This window comes from Ambystoma mexicanum, chromosome 5q (genome assembly GCF_040938575.1).
Source record: "Ambystoma mexicanum isolate Mex_15411 chromosome 5q, UKY_AmexF1_1, whole genome shotgun sequence".
NCBI classification, from domain to species: Eukaryota; Metazoa; Chordata; class Amphibia; order Caudata; family Ambystomatidae; genus Ambystoma; species Ambystoma mexicanum.
Window position 1 is genome coordinate 1,253,531,526 of NC_090933.1, and position 22,887 is coordinate 1,253,554,412.

Sequence of the window (22,887 nt, forward strand, 5' to 3'; positions counted from 1 at the left end):
TTCAATTTTTGATTGAGGATTAATTAATTCCTCTGGAACAGATCTTGTGCCAAATTTAACACCAGCAGAGGTGACTTCTTCCTCTTCTGATGATTCTCCCTCATAGATGGATGACATGGTCCTAAAAAAATCATGTCTACTCTCAGGTTGAAAAACCTTTTCTGGTAATGTGGGTTTTTCCCTTATTAAAGGCTTGGGCGTCGACGTAAACGTCGATGGCGCTGATGCCGTAACCACAACCTTCGATGTCGTTGAGGGAACCTTCGATGACCTCGAGGTAATCGTCGAGGGAGTTGTGGGAACTGTCGAAGGAGCTTTCGAAGTTATCGATCGTGAACTCGACGTAACTTTCTTCGAAGGAATTATCGACTCGAGAGCCTTCGAAGTCTTCGATGGCGTCGATGTCGACTTCGATGGCGTATGATGTTTCGACACCATTTTGTTTCCCTCTAATTTCGATTTATGCATCGAAAGGTCTTTTTCACGAGGTGATTGGGAAGAGTCCCTCGATGACACCCTTGACGACTTTTTATCAGCTTTTCTTGTTTTGGACCTTCCTCTGTCAGATTTCTCGTGAGCAGGGGCATGGTCTTTAGCCTTTTTTGAGGGGGTCTGGGCCGCGTTCTCAAAAATGTTTAGCATGGAAACTCGAAAGGCTTCCCATTTACTCAGGGAGTCATGCTTTGATGGGCATGCTATCACCTCCTCCGAAAATGTCGAGGAAGATGAGGGAGATCGATGCCGTCTTTTCTTTGTCTTTCTGTATGACGAAGAAGACTTTCTCAATCTACTTCTCGACCTATGTTTTTTACGATATTTTTTTGAAGACTCGGCCAAGTCTTTCCCCTTCGAAGTAGACTTCGATGAACCCTCCCCAATCGCCAGTTTACCTCTACGTTCTTTAAAGGCCTTATGGGTCATCGACTGCCACGAACCACAGTCTTCAATTCGCTGGTCGGAACAGAGGCACCAAAGACAGTTCTTATGTGGATCGGTCAAAGACATTTTCTTTCCACATTTCAGAAATGTTTTAATTCCCATCTCCGGTGTGGAAGGGTTTGAAGACGAAGACATAGCTTTCTTTTCACGAAAGATTGAAATGCCGTTTGAAACAATCCGAAGCGAAGCTAACAGAAAAACGGAACTGAAGCCAACGGGTGCGCTCGAGGCTCTTATACAGTGGATGGCATCAGTGCTCGACGGATGCCGCCGAGGGACATTGATGCCGCGACCACGAGAGGGGCGCCCTCTGGTGGAGATATATCTAAGATGAGGAATACGTGGGAGGACACAATCCATTTGAAATAAAGTTTTTAAGTGAAAGTGAAACTGTTTTTTCTTTTACCAAGGATTCCCAGCCTGAAGACGGGGAATATTCATGAGCATGTGAATCCATGCCAGACCCCATGCTGGAGAAGAAACCGATCGCTTGACATCCACCCAATGTGCACCACCCATTCCACCCTGCCAGTCCAGAATGCAATAAATGATTTGCCAAAACATAGTTCTGGAGGATGGGGAGACCCATGCCACTAAGAAACTTAACAGCATGGAGAGACTAACTACTCACCTATGGCCCAATGAGACAAATGTCATCATCTTCTGATGAAGTGCCCCAACAGAGGAATGCAGAATAACTACCGTAAGGGCCAACACATGATATAAGAGTCCAAGATTCTTTCTCTTCGTCAAAAGATGAACTGCCCCTCCTACTCCCCCCGTCCCCATCCACCTTCAGCTTGCATGTCTGACTTCTCACCTGTCTCCCCTTCTGATGTGTCCCTCCTCCTGTCCAAAGCCCACCCTACGTCGGCCCCTACTGACCCTCCCCCACCCTCCTTATCCCTAAGATCTACCCTCTTCTTATACTTTACTTAACCACCTTCTTAAACATCTGCCTCTCCTCAGCTACCTTGCCCTCCGCATTCAATCATGCCACTATTATACCTATTCTGAAGAAAACTTCTGCTGATCCCCTTCTTACCTCTAACTTCCGTCCAATCTCTCTCCCATTCCTCTCTAAGCTACTTGAACGACTAGCCTATCCCAGCTCTCAGCCTTTATCACTAACCTTTCCCTCCTTCCCCCTCTCAATCTGGCTTCCGACCTAAACACTCCCCTGAAACTGCCCTTACTTATATTCTCATCTCCTTCCTCTCCGCTCAATACTCTATCCTCCTTGACCGCTCTGCTGCCTTCGACACCGCCTTCGACACCGTCGATCACCCCTTACTTCTCAACACTCTTTCTTCCTATGGTTTCAAAGGATCTGTTCTCAACTGGCTCTCCCCTTACCTCTTCTCCCGCTCGTTTGCTGTCTCCTGGGGAGGTCGTACTTCACCCACCCTCCCCTTGGATTATGGCGTACCTCAAGGTTCAGTTCTCGGCCCTTTCCTATTCTCTCTCCTTGCCCCCATTATCTCTTCCTTCGGTAATTCTCACCATTTCTATGCCGATGACACCCAACTCTTCCTTTCCTTCTCATCCTTCTCTCCTGATCTCCACCTTAAACTCTCTTACTGTTTTACAGCCATTAAAAACTGGATGTCATCCCGCTTTCTTTCCCTCAATACTGATAAGACTGAAGTCTTATTCTTTCCCTCCAACACTCTTCCCCTCCCTCTCCTCCACCTTTTATTCACTTTCCCCCCTCTAATCTCCCCATTTCTGCACATGCTCGCAATCTAGGCATTCACTTTGATTCCTCCGTCTCCTTTTCCCACCATATTTCTCTTACCTCTCGCCCCTGTCGCTACCACCTTTTCAACATTCGCAAAGTCTGCTCCTCTCTCACCTTCCATGCCACAAACTTTGAATCTCCACCCTTATCTTCTCTCGTCTTTTCTATTACTCCTCTATACTCTTTAGACTGCCTGCATCTCATCTCGCCCCCTCAAATCCCTCTATCACTCAGCTGTCCGTACCCTCTGTCTCCTTGCCCCTCATGACTCCATTTCCTCTTCGCTTTCCTACCTCGGTTGGCTTCCCTTTCACTCCCAACATAAATTTAATTTCCTCTGTCTTGTCTTTAAATCTCTCCATGATCTTGCTCCCCCTTATCTCTCATCTCTCCTCTCTTTCTACAACCCTCCCGTCCTCCCGTTTCTGCTCTTTTCAGCTCCTAGCCCCCCTGCACTGGAACTCCCTACCTCTCTCTATCCGCTCCATACCTACCTTTTCCTCCTTCCGTACTTCCCTGAAATCTCTCCTTCGCCATCCACCACCCCGATACCTTTACCTTCTCCCATTTCTCTCTCCTTTCCCTCACATCTTCCCCTACGCACATCTCCCTACCCGCCCCTTTTTCCCCTTCCCCTCCTTGCATCTTCACCCTAATGCCCTTCCTGTTCCCTCCTCCTTCCCTCCTCACTCCCTCTTCCCTCACAAATTAATTGCTCTACTTACTGTTTTATTGGTTTGAGTCATGTTTGTAAATTGCTTCTACTGTTGTAAACTTTATGTACCTTGTTGTTATAATGTAAAGCACTTTGGATTAAAGCGCTATATTAACACAATAAATACAATACAATACAATAATATACATTTTGATGGCCCATGAGGCTCATCCAGGAAATCTCCTGGGCCTCCCACCATGAAAGGTCATCTCTCAAGTTGCTAAAAAACGAAGAAATATTGGTCAGATACAAGCTCGCAAAAGGTGGCGTTAGTTTAACCCACATAATCCAGGTCAGTATCGCTCCAAAGAAATGGGAACTCGGTCCTAAGACTAGCCATTCCGTCCTGGCAGGATAGCTCTGGGGCTACGTGCTCGCCATGAAAGCAAGACGACACGGAGCAACACAGGTTCGATCTCCTGGTTTGCGTTTAGAAACCTCTGGGTATTAAGCGCGTTATAAATATTCTATCATATTATAACTTGCAGGGTCTCCGACACATTCAAACCATTTAGGTGTACCCAGATTCACCAGGTACCCTGAGGTCCGAGTACTGTTTCTTCCTTCGTAATTGGAAGTTCCAACTGCCCCCAGTGTGTCTGGGAGTGCCGTGGAAGCGAGGGGGATTCAAGGTAAGTATTCTGCACTACCAATTCCATGTCCTCAGAGGACATCAATCCTTCATAGAAACTCAAGAAATCCTCGATCTTTTCCGTCCCGGCAAACTGTAAGACCCCCTCCTAAGCTGATTATCATTTGGAGCGTATACAGAGGTCAATGTTACCGGGTGGCCGAGAAGAGAACCCTTCAATAAAAGATACCACCAATCTGAATATTACATGATATGATAGGATATTTATAACGCGCTTAATACCGAGAGGTTTCTAAGCACGGACCCGGGGATCAAACCTGTGTTGCTTTGTGTCGTCTTGCTTACAAGGCGAGCACGTTGCCGCTGAGCTATCCCCAGATCCTTCAGTAGCCCCTTATTAACAAAGGGGAGATCTTTCACTATCAATATAGCAGTATCCTTCCTTTTGACTGAGGCAGAGGCAAACATTTGTTTGGGAAAGGCCCAGAATTCTCAGTCTTTGGTCATCCAGTGGAATCAAGTGAGTTTCCTGGAGCATAACTATACCAACTTCAGACATCTGGAGCCTCCTCAACAGTGACCTCCTCTTTTACCGGGCAGTTTAGACCCTGGGCGTTCAGAGTTGCAATCGTATAAACATCCACACTCAACATTGGGACCAAAGAGCCAGAATGTAAAGAAAGAAAAGGATGGTACCACCGCCTTCCAAGGCTTCCCTACCTCTACCAGCGACACATTGCTCCTGCCACATACGCTCACCCTGCAAAACCTGTAAAGCACTAAAACATAAACCAACCTCCCCACCCCCCAAAAAGGAATCCCACATGTCCTACACCCCTTGCAAACATAACCCCTATTGGAGAAACCAGCCTTCACCTCCCGCCATCTTTGGCTCGGGGGCAGGAAGGGTACAAACCGCAACTGCACCACACTGTTACGCTCACCTGGTATCCACGGGGATGCCACCCAGCCCTGGTTGGATGATTTGCACTCTCGAACCCTCTCCCGGTCCCTTGGTAAGGCCTCTGGTTAAAGATGAGTCTGCAATATAGGAGAGCTGGATTCAATACCAGATTGTCTTTATGTTTTCCCACCTCGCTTGGCCTCAACTCCTTCCTCCCCCTTGGGCCCTCTCCTCACCTTAATATTGTAAAAGGTGGATTCTCCGTCCTGCTCCTCGTGGCAGGGGCGCGTAGATGTGGGGGCCGAGCAGCAACCAAGTTACTTCACTGGTGCAAGCCCCCCTGTGGGAAACCAGGCCTGCTGCGACTCCGTAGGTTTGCTGCTTTACAGTCTTTATATGCAGTTCTATGTTCCTCTTAGTTCGAATAATAATGTCTTGCTTCTTTCCTTTTGTGTATGGAAAGGTATTTTGGTGTTGTCATGCAGTTTGAAGATGAGCATGGGCCGGTAGGCGAAAGCGCGGTGTGCGCGATGCTGTCCGGTGAGTAATGCGTAATGCGCGACGCTGTTTCGCCTTTTATATTGCTAACCTGTTTTTCTCTCCTTGCAGGTTGCGATGTTCCTCGCCGAGCGCCGTAATGTTCCAGCAATGATACTGACCAGGAGGTGACTACCCAGGTAAGAATTGTGTGGCTTTCTTCATTCGGGAGGAAACATGAGTAAACACTTACTAATGCTGTCTTTCTTTCTCCTCTTTCCAGGTTATGGTATTCCAGGATGCATGCGGTGCCGGATGATGGAATTCGTACCTTCAGGTGAGTGGAAATGAAGCCGGCGATGGATTGAAGACAGGATACTGTTCCAGGTAAGTTTTGTAGTGTTCTTTCTCTTTCTGCAGGTCCTTGGTTTCAGGTAAACTGGCATCAAGGAACTGGACACGGTGAGCGTTACGCTGCCCACAGCAGAATAACGCAAAGCATGTTCTGCTGTTTGGGTGCGGTTTAAATAGTCTCAGGTAAGGTAGTCCAGGTAAAATAGTCCCAGGCCTGCCACACCCAAAGTAGTCCAGGTAAAGTAGTCCCAGGCCTGCCACACCCAAAAGACTAGACCGCATAGCTCAGTTACTTGTAACTGAGCTATGGGTGTGCCTCCATGTTGGCTGAACTCCCCCCCCCCCCCTCCAAGTTAAATAGTCCCAAGTAAATAGTCCCATTCTAATGTTGGTCTTCATGATGGTTATGAGCCTGGCGCCAAAGGACTGACTCCAAGAGAGTCTTGGATGAGGTTTTCAGGCCTTTGACCTGGCCCTAACTGGAAGGCTGACTTGCCAGTGAGGGCCAGGGGCAAGGGTCATGACACACACCTTACTACCATGTTCAGGACAACTGGGCCCATACCTTTCCCATGAACGATTCACATCCAAATGTACCCCATCTCACGCCATAAGCAGAGCAAGAAATCATCAAACCATCAGCCCAACAACAAAGCATGCCCACAACGGCTCCCAAGACCTTGCATCAATCGGTCAGGCAGTAAAGGGGGGCACATACCCCAAAGCATGAGATGTCGCTGTCAGTCGTGATTTTAGTCCATGCTCTCATGTGAGGTGGACGAACTTCCGATCAATCCCGAGCTGAACTAGCAGACGAAGAGGGATGCAAATTCGGGTTCATGGGCAGTATTGCGTCCTGCATAGATGCACCATTTTTTTTCCCTCTCCCACCGAAGTACAAATCACTGAACAAGGGAATCCCCAGCGATATATTGTTCCCTTCTCGCCTAACTAGGACTTAAAGTCTGAGGGCCCTTCTTTTGGCCAACATCACAGGACAAGGTCCTACAACAAAAGTATCCTAGAACCCTTGACGACAACATCCAGTGATGCTCTAGCGGACATCATGACATCCTCCTTCATGCGATAATAATAGACCCTGGTTAATACGTCCGGACCCACTTGTTCAGAAGCTGGGCAGCAGAGAACGCTATACGTCCTATCCCTTTCAACATACATATCCTCTGGCTATTGAAGCAGGTATAGAAAAAAGCCCATGACGTAGGCTCACGGATCAAAATCCAGGACCTGAGTAGGGATGCCCTGAAGGCGAATTTTTGCAGCCAATACAGGCCTTCAGCGTCACATCAACAAGCACCTCTCAGCCAGCCATGCCGCATCCAGGAGACTGATCCGCGGTACCCAAGGTGCTCAGCGAGCTCCGATGCCACTTCACTTCATTTGCATGCGTTGTGGGCCGGTGACGGGCTCAGAAGCACCCGCGACCTACAGAGCTTGCATCGAGCATGTCCATCACCGTGCCTGCCTTGGCAATGCCCCCCAAGTAAACAAATTCTACAATAGGTCTTTTGTGAATAGGGAGTCTAGGTTATTAAGGAGGGAGCCCCTGTCAAGGTTGAGGGCAAGCAAATAGAGACCACTCTTGAGTACAAGCCCCAATTGCCCTTATTTGTATGCTTCATCTTAATACAAAATGGAAAACCTACCGATACTGTCATGCGAGCTATTGACGGCCTTATCACAGTACCCAAGTCCACAGTCTTGCATCTGTTTTTATGTCTGGGATTGTATTCGTGAAGTACGGTGAGTGGCCTAGGGGTACCGGTTTTATTTGTTATCACCACAATATTGTGGGCCCCAGAGACATGTACTGTTTCTGGAGTGGCAGATTCAATACTGCCCTTTGGGTGAACATCTACTTTTTCAGACTGGTGTACAGGAAAACATATTGTGTAAACTGTTATCATTTGTGAAGGTGCATTAAAGTGCACTGCTACTTTCTGTACTGAGCCTGCATGGTTGTAAATTGTCAAGGTGTTTGGAATGTTCAATATCTATATTCATAAGGTCTCATACATACTTTAAATTACCTTTAGATAGAAGCTCTTCCTGGATAATGGAGTCCATAGGGATTGGCCATATACCAATTTCTGATCCATCTTTCTCTTTCTAAAGTAGAAACAAAATATAAGGTTATTCAGCTAGAGGTTTAAAAAGTAATTTTAAAAAACAAGAAATTGACAATGTGGAAATGCAAGATCTTAAGTGACAAGAAATGTGTAATGGGTTCTAGACAGTCTCATGTCACACACAGTCAGCGGAGGAGAGTCCAGGGTCTTCCACACATTACAGGACCTTTTCGTACTCACATTCTTCCTCTTATGCAGGGGTTAATATTTCTCTAACAGCTTTAATGAAGTCAACTTTGAGGAATAGGTGGAGAGGGACCCAGAGGCTCCAGGGTCCAGCTAGAGAGGTGGTCCACAACCCTTCTTCCCCCAACCTAATGTATAAAAGGGCTTCAGTTGGTGTGGAAGACCAGAGGTGGAGACAAGGTGAGGGTGTCCCAGGAGACACAGTGGTTTGAAAGAGAACATCTGGAGATTGAACTTTAAAGATCTCACACAGTTGTTATCCACAAACACAAGGAAGTTGTACACTTTAGGGAATAACCTAAGCCTTACAATTACGTATGTTTTCTGTGCAAATGGGGTGTAAACTTCAAATTAAAAAGTCTTCCTCCTCTTCGCAGTGAGCCTTCTCCGATTTCATCCATTTTTCTTATACAACAGAGGGGAGCGTTTGTATGATGAAAACAAAGTAAAAGAATTGGTTAAACCATATGGGGTGATCTCCTCCTCTAGAAAGGTCAGTTAGCATGAGTCCAAATATTAAGGATATGTTCTATAACGCAAGGTTCCTGAGTGGTCCCCCTCAGGATAGGGTACAGGAGTCTTAAGTGACCAAGCAAACTACTTTAGTGGTGGTGGAGTAAGGTCCTCTGAAGTCCTGGCCATAGCTCGTCTGTGCCTCCCTGCTGGGATGGTATGATTGCCTGTGGCTTTTGTTGAACCCCTTATCTCAGAAGTCTGGAATAGGCGGGTGCATTTGTCTCTTTCCTGCCCTAGGGGTTTACTAGGTTTGACTGTCACACCTGAGAAAACTCAAACACTCCTGGTCTTTTCACTTCAGCTCTTACCCTCTTCCTCCTCCTGCTGCTCCCACACCTTCATCTCCTCTTGCACTTTATCCTCCCCTCCAATACCGCCTCCTTGCTCTCTTCTCAGCTCTCTCTCCCCTTCTTCTTCCTCTCTCTAAAACCAGCTCTCTGGAATGCTGGTTTCCCCCATGAAGCTAGGGGAGGTCTGGCCCCTTTTATATTATAGTTAATAAGGTGATTAGGAAAACAGGTGCTCTGGTTGGCAGGATCATACCCTGATGGGATTTACTGGCTCTAAAAAAGGCCCCACCCCCATGTGGTAATCAGCTACTATTATGGGTAAACCCTCCCTATTCATAACTTCAAGTGAGTCATTGGTTAATGGATTAGTTCATGTCTAGCCAAGGTCCAACATGTTAGGGTCAGGCAGGAGTGTCCCCACTGCTTCCTGAGCCAGCACTCTGCCTGTCAAGTTCACAGGGAACTAATCTCTGTTTTGCTAGCATTCGAATTAAAGGTAAACTGGGGCAGTCAGAGAATGTGTTCCAAGCTTGAACGTTCGCTCCCTGCAATTTTCTGCACAGTCAAAGTATTTGCTTTTGTCTCCGGGTCACAAGAAATTGAGAGCAGTGCTTCACAATGTGAGAGAGAGAGAAAGAGAGAGAAAGAGAGAGAAAGAAAGAGGAAGAAAGAGGGAGAGAAAGAGAAAGAGGGAAAGAAAGAGGAAATGAGAAAGAGACAGAGAGAAAGAAAGAGAAATAGAGATAGAGAGAGAGAGAGATTCTCAAAGACTACAGGGGAGCAAACCATTCACATACGCCTCCTCAAACATGGAGGAGTTTTGGTGGCAATATTACTGCATAAATAATTCCCCGGCAGCCCAATCGGGTCCCGAGGTCTTCCCTGTCGGCAGACACACCATAACCGACACAATCCCATCGAGCGTGCACAGGGCGTCCAGTATGTCCGCCCGTGCCTCATCCAGTTTAGGCAGCCCGATCCGAGCAAGCGCCTCCTCAATATCCTTCCGCTACCAATCGTTCCTGCTGTTTACAAGTCCCCATAGTACCAGTACATAACTACATTTATCCTGCACTGTGCCCTCATGACATTGCTCCCTCTCGTTCCATATAGTACACATTTCCCTTGGCGTCTTCCTAGGGCATAACCATGCTAACAGTCTACCAGACGTATCCTCTTCCGCGTGCAACTTCTGAGTGTAGGTTGCAAAATCAAATTTACCATGCAGTTCCCACTCTGCAATGCACTTCTGTCGTAGGGCCAGTAAATGCCCATCGTCGTCGCCTGCCCCCTCCAATTCACGCTGCTCCCTTTCGATCGCCGCCTCCGTGTAGGCAAGGGCCTCCAATAACTCCTTCCGGAGCCCACCCATCTTACCATTTGCAGCCCCTCTCATCACCGTTTTAAAGGCGTCCCAAACAGTACCAGACTTAGCCATACTGCGGTGTTAATCTCAAAGTATTCCACCATTCGATCCTCCAAGCATTCTCTAAAAATCCCATCCTGTCCCATCACCTCCACTCTAAAGCGCCAGGTCAGAACTGGTGGTCTAGGGGAGGTCATTGGCCAAATCGTGATCAGCGGGGCATGGTCAGGAAGCACCCGAGCCTTGTACTCAGTGGTAGTGAATTACCCGGTAACAACCTGTCCGAAAAATAATATATCTGAGTATGCACCCTGGATGGTGCTGCATAGCGCGAGTAGCGCCTTTCTCCCCATGTTGCCGCCTCCAACTGTACACTAATCCCAGATTTGTCATCATAGAACCCAAAATCCTGGCCGGGAGAGAAGGCTTGTTGGGGGCGTGCATGTTGATGAGACACACCTCCCTATTCTCGAGGAACCTATGTACCAAGGCCATCCTGCCCTCATCATCACGCTTTAATTCCAATAGCTAGAAAAGGACAATAGACGCCACCCACGTCAAGACACCCCTGGCATACGACTAAAAGGGAGAGCCATAGAGCCCCCTGCAACCCCCCGCCCTCCCCACTTCCTGGCGATCACTGCTTGCATGTGTGTGTTTTTAACATCTTGCATTGCCTTTTTTTAAAAAATCTTCCTGTTATCAGGTTTGTATCATGACAGTTCCAAAACCAAACATAACATTGAAATATTCCCCCTCTCCCCCACCTTCCCAGGGCTGCTGAACCTCTCGTGCCTCATCACTTTATCCCCAGAATTTAAAGTTTGTGGGAGCAATACGGTTCTCTAAAGAAGTCCATAACTGCCTCCCATTCCGTCGAGAACTTGGCTTGGTTCCCCTGCAGGGAGAATGTGACCCACTCCAGTGACACGTTGTTGCTTTGACCACCTATACAAAGCAAGCTTTCTTTTGGGCCTCTGTGCCCCTGTTCCCCAATTAACCTGTGCATGCTATTATTAATTACTTACCAGAAGTCCGCCAGTTTTGGGCAACCCCGTCATATATGTAGCCAATCCCCCGTTCCGCCACATTCCCTCCAGCATTGCTGGTAGATTTGTCAGAGGCACTGCAGGGTGAGGTGCCACTGGGTCATTATCTCATACCAAAACTCCCATATTTGAATGTCTTGGGTGAGTTTGGTAATGTGTTTCCACAATTGTTCCCATTCCGTTTGCGGAATTGGTTCCCCCAATGTGTCTGCCCATTTGGTCTTGTACTTTGGGTCTACGTTCTACTCTGCTTCAAGACCCAATCTATACAAGCTTGAGATGAGGTGTCTATCCCCAGGTTCTGTGGTTAGGAATTTCTCGAATGGAGTGAGGGGGGCGAGTTGCTGCATCACGCATGGTTGGGTTCATTAGCAAATGTCATAGCTGGAAGTAGGGAATCCTGTACCTCTCCGCTAGTCCTAGTTCTGTCTTACATTGGGTAAATGGTTTGAATTTTGTGCCCTGAAACATGTCGCTGATTTTAGTGCAGCCTGCCTCTTTCGAGCGTGTGAAGGCTCCCTTTTTTAACCCGAGGGTGAAAGCAGGGATTTCTCAAAACAGTAATCCAACCCCCGGGCTATGTAAGGGGGAGGTCCCCCCTCACTGCCAAGGGGCTGGATTACCTTCAGTTTCACGTCGGGGTGCGTAAAGCATGCAGACGTGAAAGTGAAAGTAATTTTCACCGCAGCAGCCATTTGGGGCTGCTGGAGTGAAAATGGTTCTCCCCTTTTCACCGACACCTTGTGTGAAAGCATTGCTGGGCGCGGAGAGGGCGCAGAGTGATCGATCCGCGCCCAGCAATGCCACTGGACCACCAGGGATACCTTTGTGACAGTAAGCAGCTCTCTCCCCCCCCCCCGACCCCCAAAGTATGGGGGCACATATATAAAGACCCCTGGGGGCAGACAGGTGACCATCTGCCCCTAGGGGTGGGGGCATAAGAAAAACAGAAAAAAGAATTACGTGATGTGAAAGGGGGAGAGAGATTGGGGCCCTAGCCACGAGGGATTTTTTTGGGAATGGTGGCGTTGGAAAGGGGAGATTCTCCCCTTTCCAACGACACCGTGTTTGTAAGCATTGTTGCTCCCGGATCGGGCGCAGGGCGCTCGATCCGGGGGCAGCAATGCACACTAGACACGAGGGATGTGTTTACAGTGCGGGGGAGGGGGGGCTGCTTACTAGGTAAGCGGCCCCTTCCTCCCCCCAGGCCACAAAGCATGGGGCCACATGTATGGAGACCCCTGGGGGCGGAAGGGTGACCATCTGCCCCCAGGGGTGGGGGGCAAAAAAAATGTAAAAAGAAAATACGTGATGGGAAGGAGGGAGGAGGTTTGTACGCCGTAGCCACCAGGGATTTTTTTGGGAATGGTGTCGTTGGAAAGGGGAGATTCTCCCCTTTCCAACGACACCCTGTTTGTAAGGATTGCTGCTCCCGGATCAGGCGCAGGGCGCTCGATCCGGGGTCAGCAATTCACACTAGACACCAGGGATGTGTTTACAGTGCGGGGGAGGGTGGGCTGCTTACTAGGTAAGCGGCCCCTCAACCGCCCCCAGGCCACAAAACATGGGGCCACATGTATGGAGACCCCTGGGGGCGGAAGGGTGACCATCTGCCCCCAGGGGTGGGGGGCAAAAAAAAAATGTAAAAAGAAAATACGTGATGGGAAGGAGGGAGGGGGTTTGTACGCCGTAGCCACCAGGGATTTTTTTGGGAATGGTGTCGTTGGAAAGGGGAGATTCTCCCCTTTCCAACGACACCCTGTTTGTAAGGATTGCTGCTCCCGGATCAGGCGCAGGGCGCTCGATCCGGGGGCAGCAATTCACACTAGACACCAGGGATGTGTTTACAGTGCGGGGGGGATGGATGGGCTGCTTACTAGGTAAGCGCCCCCCCCCACCCCCGAGGCCCGAAAGCATGGGGCCACATGTATGGAGACCCAGGGGGGGATGGGTGACCATCTGCCCCCAGGGGTGGGGGGCAAAAAAAAACAAAAACAAAAAAATGATCAAAAGCAGCATGGGAAGGGGGCAGGGGGGTGGGGACCCCTAGACACCAGGGATTTTTTTTCGTGGAGGTGTCGTTGGAAAGGGGAGATTCTTCCTTTTCCAACAACGCCCTTTTTGTAAGCATTGCTGCTCCCGGATCTGGCGCAGGATGCTCGATCCGGGGGCAGCAATGCCACTAGACACCAGGGATGTCTTTGTAGTATGGGGGAGGGGAGGCTACTTACTAGGTAAGTGGCCCCCTCCCCCCGTGGCCCCAAAGAATGGGGCCACATGTATGGAGACCCCTGGGGGCGGAAGGGTGACCATCTGCCCCCAGGGGTGGGGGGCAAAAAAAATGTAAAAAGAAAATACGTGATGGGAAGGAGGGAGGAGGTTTGTACGCCGTAGCCACCAGGGATTTTTTTGGGAATGGTGTCGTTGGAAAGGGGAGATTCTCCCCTTTCCAACGACACCCTGTTTGTAAGGATTGCTGCTCCCGGATCAGGCGCAGGGCGCTCGATCCGGGGTCAGCAATTCACACTAGACACCAGGGATGTGTTTACAGTGCGGGGGAGGGTGGGCTGCTTACTAGGTAAGCATCCCCTCAACCGCCCCCAGGCCACAAAACATGGGGCCACATGTATGGAGACCCCTGGGGGCGGAAGGGTGACCATCTGCCCCCAGGGGTGGGGGGCAAAAAAAAATGTAAAAAGAAAATACGTGATGGGAAGGAGGGAGGGGGTTTGTACGCCGTAGCCACCAGGGATTTTTTTGGGAATGGTGTCGTTGGAAAGGGGAGATTCTCCCCTTTCCAACGACACCCTGTTTGTAAGGATTGCTGCTCCCGGATCAGGCGCAGGGCGCTCGATCCGGGGGCAGCAATTCACACTAGACACCAGGGATGTGTTTACAGTGCGGGGGGGATGGATGGGCTGCTTACTAGGTAAGCGCCCCCCCCACCCCCGAGGCCCGAAAGCATGGGGCCACATGTATGGAGACCCAGGGGGGGATGGGTGACCATCTGCTCCCAGGGGTGGGGGGCAAAAAAAAACAAAAACAAAAAAATGATCAAAAGCAGCATGGGAAGGGGGCAGGGGGGTGGGGACCCCTAGACACCAGGGATTTTTTTTCGTGGAGGTGTCGTTGGAAAGGGGAGATTCTTCCTTTTCCAACAACGCCCTTTTTGTAAGCATTGCTGCTCCCGGATCTGGCGCAGGATGCTCGATCCGGGGGCAGCAATGCCACTAGACACCAGGGATGTCTTTGTAGTATGGGGGAGGGGAGGCTACTTACTAGGTAAGTGGCCCCCTCCCCCCGTGGCCCCAAAGAATGGGGCCACATGTATGGAGACCCCTGGGGGCAAATGGGTGACCATCTGCCCCCAGGGGTGTGGGGCAAAAAAAAATAGATATCATGGCTGGTATTGGGGGGAGTTCCCCCACCACCCCCCACTGGACCACCAGGGAATTTACTTAATGGAAAGGGGTTGCTCGCCCCCCCCCCCCGCCCAAAAAGGACTTGGGGTCATGTCATGCAGCCCTCCCTGGGGGCAGTTATCTGCTTTTAGGAAGGGGCATGTAACCCCAGGGAGGGCTGAATGAGATGCCCCCGTCCTGCATTTGGTGTGGGGGGGAGAGAGTCAACCCCCAGTACATTAGAAAATTACCTGGCGGTGTAGGATGCCCCTCAGCCTCCGCTAAAGGGCAGCCTGCCATTTTGAATTATTTTCTTTGTTTACCAAACTTGGCTTGGCACAGAGGGGCACATTGGTGTGCCAATCTGGCCCCGGGGTACCCAAACCTTACTGCCCCACCCACTGGGGGGCCTGTCCCACAATTTATGGGGGCCCTCTCCCCTCGACCCCAAATGGAGGGGGTGTGTACCTCACACAGCCGTTTGGAGGAGGCCCAGGGAGGCCTGCATGAGGTGCCCCCGCCACCCATTTGGGGTGAGGGGGGAGAGGGGCCCCAAAAATTGTGGGACAGGCCCCCCATTGGGTGGGGCAGTAAGGTTTGGGCACCCCGGGGCCAGATTGGCACACCAATATGGGGGGCATGCTTGCAAAGTATTTATTTGTTTTTGGTGGTGTGACCGTAGGTAACACATGTTTTTTGTTTTGTGTACAGCTTTGTCTACGTGAGCAGCTGCAACGTTATGGGAGTACTGTTTTTTATTATTCTATGGTTAGCGCCCACTGTCAGTGGGGTGGGTGAGACTGGGGCTGGATTGTTTGTGGTGTGGGTGGGAATGGGCCGTCTGGGCAGATATGTTGGTGGGCTACGACACAATTGCAGGGGCAGGCCACAAATTGCCCCCCATGCCAGCAGAACATTGGTGTTTCCCTGCGAGCGGATCCCTCCCATGTGCGTTGTCTGTCTGCAAGCCCAGGCTCCACCTCTGGCTGTGCTACGTTACAGATGTCACCTCCGGGGAGGAATGGGGATCCTGCCGGGGCTCCCTGGAGCTGCTGCTGTGCTTAGGGGACGGTACACCCACATGGTACATGGATATCCAAGGCCAGGGACATCACCTCCAACCGTCCTGGAGTTGCAGCTGGGCTGCATGACAGCTTTTCCCTTCGGGGAGGTATTGGCACACTGCCGGGACTCCCTGGTGGGGAGAAGCTGTAACGCAGGGCAGCCAGGGCCCCAGCAAAGTCGGTGGTAACATCCCTGGCCTTGGGCACCCTTCTCCCATGTGGGTCTTTGCCCGGGGTTCTGGCTAATACATTCTGGGCCGATTTGCATAAGTCAGACCTCTGTGGATCCCCACGGGTGTCCTCTTTTGGGAAATGCATAGGATTCCCTGTTTTCCTTGCTGGCTTCGACACCCTAGGCACAAATCTGTAGGTTGCCCACATGAACAAAATGTGGTGTCGAAAGGCTTGGGCTTACCAGCGGGTTACCCTTTTCCTTTTGCGCCCCCGATAGGTGCACCCACACATGTGAGGTACCGTTTTCATCAGGACATGTGTGGGGATGTGTGAAGGTAGGCCATGTGTTGTTGGCGGTGTGTTTTGGTGGGTGGCCAGAGCGAAATGTCTGACAATTGTCTTTATTTCCGGCCAATTTCAGAGACATTTCCCTCTGTCCACTCACCGAAACACGTCGCCAACAACAGATGTCATACCTTCCCGCATTCTCACAGGTGTTGCGACGAAAACGGTACCTCACATCTGTGGGTGCACCTACCGGGGCGCAAAAGGAAAATGGTAACCCACTGCTAACCCCAAGCCTTTCGGCACATCACATTTTGTTCATGTGGGCAACCTACAGATTTGGGCATAGGGTGTCGAAGCCACCAAGGAAAACAGGGAACCCCATGCATTTCCAAAAAGAGGACACCCGTGGGAATGCACAGAGGTCTGACTTGCGCAAAGCAGCCCAGAATTTATTACCCAGAACCCCAGACAAAATGAACATTGTGTTTTTTCCCCACCAAATATCACACTTTGTCGGGGATTGTGGCTAATAAAAACTGGGAAATTTGCGCAAGGCAGACCTCTGTGGATTCCCACGGGTGTCCTCTTTTCGGAAATGCATGGGTTCCCTGTTTTCCTTGGTGGCTTGGACACCCTAGGCCCATATCTGTATGGTGTGCCCGTCTGGAAAAAGTGTGAAATTCAGCTGTCAGAACAGACTTGGGGGTAGGGGTCTTTTAGGCTTTCCCCTTGGCGCCCAGGTAGGTGCACCCACACATGTGAGGTACCGTTTTCATCGGGACACATGTGGGAACGCGGGGCGGTAGGCCATGTGTTGTTGGTGCCATGTTTTGGTGGGTGAGCCGAGTGAAATGTGCGGAAAATGCATTTTTTTCGCCACATTTCTGACTTTGCCAGGGTTTCTGGGTAATAAATTCTGGGCCGATTTGCGCAAGTCAGACCTCTGCGGATTCCCTCGGTTGTCCTCTTTTCGCAAATGCATGGGGTTCCCTGTTTTCCTTGGTGGCTTGGACACCCTAGGCCCATATCTGTATGGTGTGCCCGTCTGGAAAAAGTGTGAAATTCAGCTGTCAGAACAGACTTGGGGGTAGGGGTCTTTTAGGCTTTCCCCTTGGCGCCCAGGTAGGTGCACCCACACATGAGGTACCGTTTTCAACGGGTCACGTGTGGGAACGCGTAAAGGTATGACATTTGTTGTGTTTGTGTGGTTTTCATAACGTTTTGACCCATTTGCTGGTGCCCTTTGTCACACAACCCTTTCATTTCCCAAATGTGCCCTACATTTAGTCACTGCTTTAGGCACCATACACTTTTGTAACCTGCACAAGTCACCTACGCTTGAAAAGGTCTGCCTGTGCTCTTTCAAAAAGTGTATGCTTGCCGTTCCTCACCACATTGGTTTTCCTGATTTACACTTGCTAAGTACGTCTGTTCAGGCCGTAAGCATAAAACTCCTGTGTACCATGGCTCAGTGTTTGGCTTGTGGTATTGCTTGTTTTGTGAAACACTACAAAAATGTGTGCTTTCCTAACTGCAAGAGTCGGGGGAATGTAGCGGAGCATTGCTTTTCTCAGAATTCATAGAAGCCATTGCCGTACCATGCCAACCATGTCCACCACATACCTTTTATTTTGGTCATTTTCCTGCTTTTTCCCCAATCTATGGCATTTTCACCTACCTAGTTGTTGCCCGACCTGCGCTAATCACCCCTTCCTAAGCTTGGAATTTTGTCTACTTTTCAGAAATGTATGCCTTTCTGTCCTCCAATTCGGCTTTCCTACCTTTTTCTTCCATTCCGTCCATGCATGGCCAATTGGCAAAAATTGCCAAAATCGCCTACCTCTCACAAAACGGTTGATAACCACATCAAAATAATTTCTTTTCTATTCCACTCAACCTGTTCCTGAAAGCCAGGAAATTGGAGAATTCAGCACAGCAAACCATTTGTTCCTAGCTCTTACAAGGAAAAAACCACAGGCTTCTTTGTACTTCATTGTATTGGCATTTTTTGAAAAAACACAAAATGTTCGCCCTTTTTGGTTATTTTCTCTCACCCCCCTACAGCAACCTAGGATTCTTACGACCGCCTACATGTGGGGAAAAAGGGGCCGAATTTGGCCGAGATATCTCATGTAGCAAAAATGTTACAAGGCATTGAATAGCGACATACTGAAATCACCAAAAAACGCCTTGGCACTAGGGGGAAATACCCATGGCACTTAAAGTGTTAAGTAGACCTACAATTAATTAATTGAATTCCGGCATGTTACATGGGGGGCCATAAATCGGTACAATGTTGACACTGACACATTTGTGCGGGGAAGGGGTCATTTTCAGATGCAAAATGTCACATCCCGTACAGGAGATGGTGGGCGGTAAATAAGCTTAAATTAGATCTTGCAATGATGGCTACTCCCCTCACCTACCAAGGAGAAGAAAACAAACCAGAACTAAACAAAACCATACCGGAAGTCCTACCCCAACTTGAGCCCCCTGTTCCATCCCCAAATCTGGTCTTAAACCAAATAACCTTTATCCCCCCCCCCCAACCCATGTTCCCCTGAATACTCCCGCCCTTCACCCTGTGCGAGTCACAGTACCTAAGTGACTCCCAGGCACTAAGCCTGCGAGTTGAGCTTGCGAGTCCTGCCACGGCCGTCTAGGGGGCATCCTAATGCCCCTGTCGTGATTCCAACTTCTTTCAACCAGCGGTAGCCTCTGTCCCGAGTCTGCTTCTTGGGTGTCTTGCTTTCGTTATGAATGTTTTTTTATTTTTTTTATTAGACATGTTCTGGTTTGTACAAACCTTTCATGAAACAATTTCTCCCTCCATTCCCAGCACAAAATAATACACATTATTACATAAAATCCCTTCATCATCCCACTTTCCTTCCAATTCCCTCCCATTTGTTCTAAGGGTGTCCAGTCATAATTTCGAAAACATAATTTCGAAAGTAAAAAAAGTCGAATCAAAAATGTCGAAAAAAAAAATGTCGAATTGTTTTTTTTTTTTCGATATTTTTTTTTGGCTCTAGTTTCTGTGAAAAAAATAGGTAAAAATAAAAAAAGGGGGGGTTGGGGGGGAACCCCCCCATTTCGAAAAAAAAACGTCATTAAAAAAAAATTCGACATTTTTTTTTTCGACATTTTTTTTTCGACTTTTTGACTTTCGAATATTTTGTATTCGAAATTATGTCTATGAACCGTTCTAAGTTAGTGACAAAAAAAATAAAATAAAAAAAAAATAAAAAGTCTAGCCTTAATCTTCTGTCTCATTTAGGATCTAGCACCTCTATAAAGAATGTTCCAATTGCCAAAACACTGACTTTTTCTCCCACTATGGAACCCTCCCGCCATTCCTCTTTTGTTAAGGTCCTGGACTCTTGGACAACCTCAGTTACAAGCGCATTTCTTGTTGCCTCTAGAGCATCACACTCCAGGAGCAGATGTTTGCTTGTTTCGTGGTGGATCTTACAGTACCTACACATGGAAGAATTAACCCTCTTGTCCCTCCTGTACCATAGAATTTCCTTATTCGGGAGAATATTCAACCTCAATCTCATAAACACATTCCTATGTCTATTCGAAGGGAATTTTACCAAGTACTTAGGGACTTGGTTAATAGCTCTTTGTTCCCTCTTTATGATAATAGAGACTTTATATGCCAATCTCACCTCTACAGTCTCAATCCAGTCAAGTCTTTTCAGCTTTATTTTAATCTTGTCCGGGATGTTGATCAATGTTTCTTCATCCGATCCCAGGTCCAAGTATTATTTTCCAGAATCGTTTTCCTATATAAGGATAATGTACTCCATCTCAAAGAACTAAGTGATTGCAACCCCGGTTCGAATCTAATCAGCAACACTGGCAGACTATTTGGGAGGTCCAGCACTCTCCTCCAGAAAATTCCTTTCAAATAGATTCCAGAAAGACGGGGTGATATTCAGTGCAGTTTCAGCTCATATAATAAAATTGGAGACACCTTTTGCTTGTAAAAGGTTAGTATAGGCACCAGTGTGTACCTACAAAATTTCTTCAATATTTGCTTTGTCTGCGTCGCTAACCTGGTGCATTTCCACCTTAGCTCTTCCATCCAGACTTTCTCCTTTGCATTATTGTTTACCCTGATACCCAAATAAGTGATAGATTCTAAACGCTCGATCTTTTGCATGCCTGTAAACCAGGCAGACTTAGAATTAGCCTTTCTTCTGGTTTTAGTAAACCCCATGATTTTCATTTTATCAGCGTTTATTCGCAGTTCGTTGATCTCAAAGTACGCGTTTAGATGGGATAGCCTTCTTTGCAGGCCTGTTGGGGTACAATCTATTACCACCAAGTTATCTGCGTACATTACCCAGGGGAGTTTTGTCTGTACAATTGCAGAGAAAATGCCCTGACCCCCTCTTGACTTAGAGACATATCCGAAAGGAATACGTTCAATATAGTGGGGGCCAAAGGGCACCCCTGTTTCAATCCCCCTCCCAGTTGTAATCGAGGCGGAAAGAATACCCCTGGCCGTCAGTCTCACTTGATTGATGTACCTGTGTACAAACTCTTTATGACGTCCAATAGATCTGGCGGGCAATCCCATCTCGACATCATTCCCCATAGTATCTCTCTGCAGATACCGTTGAAGGCTTGTGCCAGATCAAGGAGCGCCATATAGATGTTTTGTTGAGATTCTATGGCTCTCCTCTTCAAGATGTTAAGAATGAAGAGGTTCAAACTAGTACCCACCCCTCCCACAAACCGCACTTGCCTGGAGTCAAAGTGCCCTGACTCCTGGACCCATACATTTAGATGTTTTAATAAGATTGCTGCAAAGATTTTCCCTAGAGAGTCAAGCAGATGAATGGGCCTATAGTTCTGTGGTTTGTCCCTTTCCCCTTTTTTTATAAATGGGCACAACTATAGCGGGCTTCCAGGAAACTGGCACTTTTCTATCAACCAGTACTCGAGTGAACAGGATCATATAAAAGTCTGACCATTCCTCTGGGTTCTGCTTGATGATACAATTAGTTAAACCATTCGGGCCTGCCGCCCTCACCGGGTTTAGATGTTTTATACTATTAAGTACATCCTCCCTGTCAAAAGCAAATGGCCAGGGTGGCAGCCCCTTTTTGGGGGCTAGAAATTGCTGTTTACCGGATGTTGAAAAGAGGTCTGTGAAGAACCTAATCCAAACCTTTTCTGGCACCACTGATGTCATAGCCGCCAGATGGAAGGTGGCATTATTATTAAAAAGAGACCAGAGATCCTGTGTGTTACTATTTGACAATGCTTTCATCATGACTTTAGCGTCCGCCTGAAACCGCTGCGCCCTAGAGTCCAGTATCCCGTTTCTATAACAGTGTTTCCTTTTCTTTTTTTGGATTGCTTTATCTCTTAGGTTCTGACGTTCAATCGCTCTCAGGTCAGATCTGAACTCTCCCTTCTTCTGTATTACTTCCCAGTTTGTAGCATGTAGCCTCTTCTCAGCCTGCTTAGCCCCCGTTGTGGATTTCTGCTGGAATGCTAGAAGGACCGCAGTATATTCAACCCCCTGCTATTACTCTGCATAATGCCTTGCAATCTGGTTGAGATTTTAAGGACCTCTTTAGGTGGTATTTGTATTCGATTACAGCCTTGATTGACCTGTAGTGGCACTTCTGAGGGAAAGGTTATCCTTTCTATTTCACCCTTGAAAGTTAGTTTTAGTATAGCATGGTCACTACTTGCCGTCAGTATCACTCTAAGGGATTCCAACACCTCAAAAATATCCTTGGATACAAAAATGTAATCCAAGTGAGCCCTAAGAGCATCCCTTGACCATGTCGCTCTTCCTGGGGTGTCTCCCTTCAGTTCTCTGTTCACCATTATGATATTTCTATCCTTCAGTTCAGATACCCAGAGTCTTACCTTTAAGGAGAGTTTATCTTTATGCAACTTTAAGCCCCTCACATCAGGCATTTAATATTAAGATCCCTGCATATCATTACTGAGGCGTTGTTATGTTCTTCCAGAAAAGAGTCTAATACATTTACCACTGAGTCAACCAAGGCCTCATCTCCTATTCTCATTGTGTTACAACAGACATTACATAGTAGTAATGTCAGCAGGATCTCCTTTCCCCCTCTTACCCAAGACAAAACCACTAGATGTACAAAGGTGTTAACCTGTATGAATTTTAGTATTTCCCACCGACCACCCCTTCTCACCAGTTATCAAGCCTGCCGATGGTCTTCCATGGACTTTCATCAGTGCAGGAGAAAAACAAACATCAAAACCCTTGCACCGGGGCTTTACAGTCAACCAATTTTCTTGCATGCAAATTAAATCCAAGTGTTCCAGATCTAAAACCCCCTCATTGAATAGATGCCTAAAACCCCTGGTATTCCAGAAGATCAATGAGGATGGAGATCATCTTGTTTTAGAGATCGACAGGTCCACTTTGTGAGCTAAGGAGGCAGCTAACCACTTCTAGTCAGTCATCTGCCAGATTTGAGCTTCTTTCCTTTCTCCACGATTGCTTGGGAGCAATGTCCTTTTCCACCCCGACAGTCAACTTTCCCCTCACGCCCCCTAAGATTATGGGTCTTGGACTGATCGATATAACTTTCAAAGTCCAAGTTGGTCTCCCCCCCCCTTGGGGAGCGTCGCCATCCTACCCCGGGGATCAAGTTTCCTCTGTCGAAGGTTGAG

General features: G+C 48.3%; 1 protein-coding gene across 3 annotated transcripts in view; it reads right to left on the reverse strand.

Moving 5' to 3' along the window:
• The window catches only part of LOC138497986 (ubiquitin carboxyl-terminal hydrolase CYLD-like), a 1,189,455-nt gene that overhangs the window by 807,335 nt on the left and 359,233 nt on the right, over window positions 1–22,887 (reverse strand). For all 3 annotated transcript variants that reach the window (XM_069621757.1, XM_069621758.1, XM_069621759.1), the window contains exon 4: window positions 7,774–7,852. In XM_069621757.1, coding sequence (XP_069477858.1) covers window positions 7,774–7,852 — 79 coding nt within the window. The remainder of the gene's footprint in view (window positions 1–7,773; window positions 7,853–22,887) is intronic.